Below are 8,109 nucleotides of genomic sequence, written 5' to 3'. Positions count from 1 at the left end.
GGCGGCTGGAAGCTGTGCCCCGCGCCTCGCTCTCGTGAGCACACATGCGTTGTGTGCGCCGCGGCCACGCCCCACGGGGCGGCCCGTTTCGGCCCGATGCGCCGCCACCGCCGCCTCCTCCTCACGCCTGCACCACCCTCAAAGTCGCGGGCGCGCGAGTGGCGAGTCGTGGCGAGTCGGCGTATACAGCACTCCCACCACGCTTTGGCGCCTGGTTCCGTCACGCCTCCACCTTGAGGACGTGCGAGTCGCCGTACGTGCTCACAAACGGCCGCCACCCGCCGTGCAGCAGCAGCCCGCCGCTGCCGACCGGCGACAGCGTCGCGGCGTTGCGCGGGCCCGGCGCGTTCGGAGCGTCCTCGCCGAGCAGCAAGCTCCACTCCCCACCCCCGGAGTCGTCGAGGGTGAGCGCCCACACCTACGTGTTAATTAATCATTAACTATTAATGATTAATTATTAATTAGCGCCCACACCTACGTTGTGGATACGCCAACCTCAGGGCGGGAAGACGGTATTGCGCAGCGTGTTCAGAGCACCGCGTGAAGACAACGGAGAGGAATCCAGTGAGTACAGCGCGGAATGCGGGTGAAGACAGCGGAGTACGTGTCCTCTCGAGCGCTGGTTGGGATACATGAACACGTATGCCGCTTCTAGGGCCCACACGTCTGCGCGCGGCACGAGCCCCTCGCCGCCCGCCTAACACCCGTACGTGGCGGCTGACGAGCGGCTCACCCTTTCATCAGGCACGAGCCCCCTCGCCGCCCGCCTCTGCGCCGCAGCAAACCACGATGCCGCGCCCGCACGGCAGTGGCGCAGCGCACGCGCCGGCGCGCGGACTGGGCCGCTCTCCTACAGCCGCAGCTCCGAGGAGCTTGAGAGACGGGTCCTGGTCCGCCTCCGCGCAAGACACGGCCCCCTCGCCGGCTCCTGCCGCGAGCGGACGCCACTCCCACGAGCGCCTATGCAGAGCCAGAGCGGTGAAGAGACGCTGTTCACAGCTTGAGGAAGGTCTCGATGCTCCGCAGCGCCTGTGCAGAGCTAGAGCGGTGAAGAGGCGCCGATTCACAGGCCGACCGCGGCCAAAGCTCCCACGACGCGCGTGTCCAGGGCGAAGGCATCGTTGACCATCTGCCCGTCCTTGGCCGCCCCGCCTGCAGCAAGAAAGAGAAACGAGGCGTCGGGCAGGCTTCACGGCAGCCACGTCCTCGGCCAGAGCGCTGCCAAACACGACAAGCGTGTGCCCGTCGGCGGCGGCGGCGACGTGCAGCCCGCGGCTGCTCGGCGGCGTGCCGCTGGTCGGCTGCTCCTTGAGCGTCTCGCTCGCCGCATCCCACACTAGGACCGAGTCGAGGCAGCGGAAAGTGTGCAGGATGACCGTGCCGCCCACGTTGCACACGACGTGCCGAGAGGCGGGGCCGCCGGGCATCGGAGCCGCGAGCCGGCGCCACGTCTGCTTTGCGAGGGAGAGAGACCACACGTCGTCCAGGATCACGCCTCCCGTACCCGGCGTCTGCGGGTCCCAGCCGCCAAAGACGAGCATCTCGTCGCCGACGACGCACGAGGCGGTCGCCAGCCGAGGGCCCGGCCGATTGTCGCGGACACGGCCACCCTTCAGCGTGACGTCGATGGGCTCCTGGAGCTGCTGCCAGCCGGAGCCACCATCGTAGCGCAGAAGGTCGTTGACGACGTGGCGTGGCTTCCCTTCCGGCTCGGCGTACCCGCCAAAGAGCCAGACGTTGCCGGCTTGATCCGCCGACGCTGTCGGCCCGGACCTCGGTGGGGAGGAGGTGCGGGCGGTCCTCTGCCAAGCGTCGTCAGCCGGCACGGGCTGCCAGGAGGCGGTCAGGGACGCTTGCATCGTTACCGAGAGGAGGAACGCTGACATCATTCGACCGCGAGCACCTGCCGCAGTAGCCGACCGTGAGGAGAAGCTGGCAGTAGCCGACCGGCGGGTTGCGCGCCGATGCAGAGCCTCTGCTTGGCGGGTTCCAACCTTTGCGTGGTAGGGAGTCGACTCGTGCGCCTATGACCGCGCTGGTCGTCTTCTGCCTCGCGTCCACCCATACCGCGTTGGTTGTCCAGTCCGAGCCTGACTGAGTTCTTCACCTTTCTACCTATGTATGTTGGTAGTGAGGTGATGATGAGTCAGAGCAGGAAGTAAAAAATTAGATATTCTTACCTTCTTGCCCCCCTCCGAGACTGGAGACAGTCACCACAGATACATACGTCTGTGGGGGTGCCCCCCGCCCCCGCTTGCCCTGCCTGCGCAGGATAGCGTGCCCCGATAGCGGCGACACTTAGCGAGGGACACTGCGCAAGGAGGGGGTGCGTCGACTTTTTTCTTTTTGTCCTCTCGGGGGAATGTTCTCTCGGCGCCCATGGCCTTCTGAGGTTTCGTACTAATGACGTCCTTCTTGGCACTTCGGGCGTCGGTGTGTGCGTATCTGTGGTGTCTAATTCCCCCGGTATGCTACGGGTATCGGTCGCTGATAGACCATCATCTACTCTGCTTACTTCGGCCGTCGGCCGCTCGATGGTCGAGTGGCTTCCGGATCGAATCGGCAGGTTGACCCTTATAATTTTTCTCACACCTGAGCGGGCCCAATTTTGCTCAGATGCACGCTTAGCGCTTGGTGTGCGTTCGTTTTTCGTCACGGGTGTCGATTCTTTGTCAGAGCAGGAAGTAGAGGTTCACTAGTTTATGATAGGATACGCCACGGAAGGCTAGTGCGTAGTGGCTAGCTAGCGCAACACGTCGAGTGATAGCTGTGTCGTGATCTCGACTCTGGGCCGGCGCGGGGCCCCCCGGAGGCACCGTGCGCCGCGCCGCAGTGCGGAAACGGGGCTCCGGCGCTCAGAGTCGCTCAGAGCACCGACTTCCCGAATGGTTACGGTTGGTTAGAGGGCAGATTTGGAGAGATCTCGAGGAGTACATACAGATAGACCCTCCAATCATCAGAAAGCTCCAACCTGATCGGTCGTACTGACCGCCGACAGATCACTCCAGACAGCAGACAGGCCGACGTCTGCACGCGGCCGGCCGGGCGAGAGGCTTGACACGATCCGACCCTGCGACCCTGACGCTGCTGCTCTAGCTATCAGACATGCACTGCTGACTGCTGCCACAATGTGCGACCTGTGCTGGCCCACTTGGCGGCCTTTCCGGTCAGTGGTGAGGCGCAGTTCAGAGCTGTCGATGGCGCGATGCCGCACTGGTCCCACATTGGTGACACGATACCACCAAGTTTGCCGGTCCAAGAGAGAGGCACCGGCGCTGTCCTGAGAAGGTGCGTGGTCCCTCTTGACTGCCCATGCGCGCGAGGCTGTGTAGGCATAGCCTCGAGAGTGCCAGTGCAGCCAATCCGAGGCAGTTTGTGACGCGCATTGCGCCAGAAGCGTGCACACGATGGAAGGACACCTTCTGAGAGAGAGATTTTTAGCAATACCAAACATTTTGGTATTTGTGGACGACAATATCGAGGTGGAGAGGTGAGGAACAGTGTGAGAAAGAACTGTGCGTGAGTTCTCGTGGTTTGTGATCCCTTTCGCGGTTAATTTATTTTTTGTGCTCCACCCCTCAAGCTTTCACAAGGTTTTTGCGCAAAGAAAAAGAAATCGTGGTCACGGCTCTCACCACCACCCCTCCAGCTTCAGCGCGCCGCCCGCGCCGGATGGCCTCCCACCGCATCGGCGCGCGCGTCGCGGGCCTCTCGCCAGAGCAGCTGTGCGCCATCATCGAGGCGCAGGCGGGCGCGAGCGACGCCGCGCTGCGCGTGGCGGAGGAGCACGCCGCACGGCTCGTGGAGCAGCCCGAGTGGGTCCTCTCCGAGGTCCTCCTCTCGCCGGACCTCGCCCCGCACATCCTCGCCCAGCTGCCGACCAAGGCGCACACCGCCAAGGGGACGTGCCGCGCGTGGCGCCGCGGCTGGAAGGAGACGCTGAAGAAGCGCGAGAGGGCGCGCCTGGTCGTGATCGGCGGCGAAGACGGCGACGATGAGGTTGTCAACTCGCTGGAGCGGTACGACCCGTCAACGAATGAGTGGGAGGAGGAGGCTGCGGCGCCGATGCCGTCGGCACGAAAGTATGTCGGCACGGCGGCGCTCGACGGCAAGCTCTACGCGGCGGGCGGCAGGGAGGCCGACGGCGCAACATCCAACCTTTTGGAGCGGTACGATCCGGCGACGAACGCGTGGGAGGCGGTGGCGCCGATGGTGACACCCCACGAGGGTCACGCCGTGGCGGTGCTCGACGGCAAGTTGTACGCTGTGGGCGGGTACAGCGGCGGCGGCCTCAGCTCGGTGGAGCGGTACGACCCCGCTACGAACGCGTGGGAGGCGGTGGCGCCGATGGCGTCGGCGCGGTATAATCACGGCATGGCGGTGCTAGACGGCAAGCTGTACGCTGTTGGCGGCGAGAACGACGGCGACTTCCTCAGCTCGGTCGAGCGGTACGACCCGGCGTTGGATGCGTGGGAGGCGGTGGCGCCGATGGAAGAGGCGCGGGACTCTCACGCCGTGGCGGTTCTCGACGGCAAGCTGTATGCTGTTGGCGGGTACGACGGCGACAACCTCAGCTCAGTGGAGCGGTACGATCCCGCGACGAACGCGTGGGAGGCGGTGGCGCCGCTGACGCTGGCTCGCTTCAGGGCCGGGGTGGCGGCGCTGGAAGGCAAGCTGTACGCTGTGGGAGGCAGGGTTGTGGAGGACGAGGAGGAGGAGGAGGAGGAGGTCGATAGGCCGGCTAACACGGTGGAGCGGTTCGACCCGGCCTCGAACGCTTGGGAGGAGGTGGCGCCGATGGCGACGGCGCGGGCCTTTGCTGTCGTGCTCCTGATGTAGAGAGAGAGGGGGCGGCATAGAGGAGCTGGAGGAAGAGGTGAAGAACAGTGTGAGAAAGAACTGTGGGGTGGGATTTGTTGGTTTTGCTACATGCGTCGAAATTCTTGTTCACAGAGCTGCCCACATCGAGTAAAAGGTGAGTAATTGTGAATGCGTCTGGGCTGCCGATGCGGCGATGGGGCATCACGCAAGCTGAGCTGACGTCGGAGCGATTCGTTGTCAGCCCTGAGCTGGCTCGCCCAGAGCCAGAGCATCTCCTCGCGCTGCCGCGCTTCGAGCGTCGCGATGGTCGGGAATCGGCAGCGCCATCGTGTGCGAATTGCGAGATGAAGAGCACCTTTGGAAAGGGGGGTCGGTGTGATGAATCCAATAAAACAAAGGCAAAACGGCAATTAAAGCTTTTATATGCGCTTGGTCGAGTCTCCCGGTTTTCTTCAGGGCGAGTGCACGGAGCTAAGTGCCTCGCCGCCCTCGCTGGAGACTGGCGCTCCCGTAGTGTACCTGTGTTAGTGTACCTGTGTTAGTGCCAGTGCGCGCCAGTCCCGTGCCCAGTGTCGTGCGAGGGAGCTTTGTTGCAAAATTCTTTTCTTGTCAGTGTACAGTGAGGTGAGTGAGTGAGTGAGTAGGTCCCGCAGCTCGCGCACATCTCCCTCTTAACCCACCTGTAACATCAGTCATCACATAAAGCTTAAAGGTATTGCAAAAATCGTGACATAATCAATAGATATAGTTGTCTTATTTCAACACTGCCTTACTCGCCGCGCCGTCCTGATCGACAGCCTGAAATGTGGCCCATGCGCGCGACCCCGCGCCCGGCATGTTGTGCGAGTATATGGGACAAAAGCGTCGAAAATGTCCCAAAAAGCGTGTCTCGAGTTTGTTGCAGCTCCGCAGCCAGCGCGGGCTGCCAGGACGCACCGCTCGCGCGTTCGGCACACTCGGTGGACCCCACCGAGTGTGCCGAACCAACTGGAGTGAGTAGGCTCGACGCCGCGCTCGCTGTGGGGCTGCAACAAAGTCGCCGCCGAGCGTGCCACCGAAGGCGTCCCGTCGGAGGTGATGGAGTGTGAGACCTGAGGCTGCGGAGGTGACGCCTGAGGTACCGGCCCGTGCACAGCGACTCAGCCGGCGACCGCCACGGGCTCAGACGATACTTGTCGACTCGTTCCGGCTCAGCTTCACCGTGGTCATCGGGCGTCTGTCGACGTCAGGACCACCCATACAGCTCGCGGGTTTGAGGTCGCAAGAGCCAAGATGGTGGCGTTTGGACATCCCAACCATCACACAAGACAGCCTGTAGGTGATGGCGGGACGGCGCAGTGTTTGTGGCACTCGGCAGTAGGCACCCGCGGCACGGCCCCGCTGTCGGCTCTCGCGGGCTGCAGAACCGGCCCCAGAAGGGGACGTTCCGGGCGAGTGTGGCAGCTCTTTCGCTAGTATGGGCACCCTCTATCATAGCACTACTGATCCTGGTCATTAGAGCTGCCAGGGATAGCGTCAGGAGCCGGTAGGAGTCAAAACCCCTCATATTTGAGACATCGTGTCCCATATACTCGCACAACATGCCGCCCCGCCTCCACGCCATCCGGTTTTGTCTTTTGTTTATGAAACAAAACTTAGATGTTAGAACAAGAAGAAAACTGCATCCCTTGAACACGGTCGAGCGTCGACTCTCACCACACCCCCAAAATGCCCCCGTGAAGCGTGATCCCTCGCCCACACGCACGACGCATCCCCCCCCCCCCCCTATTCGCCCCTGCCGCCCCCTTCATCTCAAGGGGAAGGGCCCGGCGAGACACGCTCCAGCCTACAACATGCCGGAAGAAGGCTACACGTGCAAAGGCCGGCGGTGGTTGTCGACAGCGCACTCGCGCCCGGCTCTCTCCTGCTCGAGGACTGGCCTGATATCGCCTGCGGCCCGATGTGCACTTGTTCTCCCCATCTCACAGGTGGAAGATGTTTGGAGGGACCCCCCCGAGGGAGCGCCGCTTCGGCTTGCCCGGCGCCTTTCCCGCCGCCGGCCGCTCAAACGCGTAGCTCCTCGCCTGCACCTTGCGCCCGCCGCCCGCCGGCGCCTTCCCGCCCGGCTCCGCCTCGCCGGCCGAGCAGCCGTCGGCGTGCCCCGTAAAGCCGAGCTCCGGCGCGCTCCGCCTCGACGTCGCCCCTGGCGCGGGGGGCTGGCGGCGGGGCGGCGGCGGCAGCGTCGCCTGCATCTCGGCAGTCAGCGCGTGGACGCGAGAGAGGACGCCGTCCGGCAGGCGCGGCTGCCCCGCCCCCGCGCCGCCGTCGGCCGCCTTGCCGGGCACTGCCACCTTGCCGGCCACCTTGTGGATGCTGCGCGGGCTCCTCCGCACGCCCCTGCGCACGTCGCCGCCCTCGCCACCGCCACCGCCGCCGCCGCCGCCGCCGCCGCCGCCCTCGCCGCCGCCCTCGCCGCCGCCGCCCTCGCCGTCGGCAAAGAGCGCGCGGCCGGTCTTCCCGCCCGGCGGCAGGTTGTACGAGATGCGGTCGATGGCGGTGAAGAGCTCGCGCATCTCCGAGTCGGGCGCGACAAGCTCCCGGCGAGCCTGAGGTACGGTCAGGGACACTTCTCCACACCCACACACACGGGGTGGGGGGGCAAGGGCCGGCCAACCCTCCTCGTCCAAAGACAGGAGCCGCACGGCATTCAAAGTGCAAGGCCCGGTGCGCGTGGGTGAGCGGAGAGGGGGGGGGGGGGGGGGCAACCCCCCTTGCGTCTCCACGTCCAAAACACCGGAGCCCCACGGCATGGAAGTGCAAGCTAGGCCCAGTGTGTGCGTGTGCGTGTGTGTGTGTGTGTGTGTGTGTGTGTGTGTGTGTGTGTGTGTGTGTGTGTGTGTGCGTGCGCGTGTGTGTGTGTGTGTGTGTGTGTGTGTGTGTGTGTGTGTGTGTGTGTGTGTGTGTGTGTGTGTGTGTGTGTGTGTGTGTGTGTGTGTGTGTGCGTGTGCGTGTGCGTGTGCGTGTGCGTGTGCGGCGAGCCTTCCCGCGGCCGCTGCCCGGCGGCGGCTGCTGCTGCGGCTGTAGCGGCGGCGTGCCGGTCGGCGCCGAGCGCGAGCTGCGAGACACCTAGGTTAAGGTAAAGCGCTAAGGTAGTCCTCTCCACGCACACAAAGCGGTGGGGAACGGGGGTGGCAACCCTCGCATCTCCACGCCCGGACACGCGGGCAGGAGCCGGCACGGCATTCAAAGTGCAAGGCCGGGTGCTAGTACTACTACCTAGTAAGCGACTCCCCTCGAGAAGCCGCAAGG

At 64.4% G+C, this 8,109-nt stretch overlaps 2 protein-coding genes across 2 annotated transcripts; one reads left to right on the top strand and one right to left on the bottom strand.

Moving 5' to 3' along the window:
• Nucleotides 1-220: 220 nt before the first annotated feature.
• On the bottom strand, nucleotides 221-1,886 carry EMIHUDRAFT_206342 (hypothetical protein; the record flags this gene model as incomplete). The annotated part of the gene is made up of 4 exons (XM_005777556.1): nucleotides 221-418; nucleotides 734-850; nucleotides 1,076-1,129; nucleotides 1,203-1,886. The coding sequence occupies 4 exons, from the start codon at nucleotides 1,884-1,886 to the stop codon at nucleotides 221-223; spliced, it is 1,053 nt and encodes a 350-aa protein (XP_005777613.1).
• Nucleotides 1,887-3,312: 1,426 nt separating this feature from the next.
• On the top strand, nucleotides 3,313-3,943 carry EMIHUDRAFT_206341 (hypothetical protein; the record flags this gene model as incomplete). Its single annotated transcript, XM_005777555.1, has 3 exons — nucleotides 3,313-3,398; nucleotides 3,594-3,905; nucleotides 3,934-3,943. 3 exons carry the CDS (start codon nucleotides 3,313-3,315, stop codon nucleotides 3,941-3,943), a joined length of 408 nt encoding a protein of 135 aa, XP_005777612.1.
• Between the last annotated feature and the right edge of the window lie 4,166 nt (nucleotides 3,944-8,109).

The sequence above is a fragment of the Emiliania huxleyi genome (genome assembly GCF_000372725.1).
Source record: "Emiliania huxleyi CCMP1516 unplaced genomic scaffold EMIHUscaffold_26, whole genome shotgun sequence".
In the NCBI taxonomy this organism is placed as follows: Eukaryota; Haptophyta; order Isochrysidales; family Noelaerhabdaceae; genus Emiliania; species Emiliania huxleyi.
Note: the sequence above shows the minus strand (reverse complement) of the source record. Positions and strands in the feature narration are given on the sequence as shown.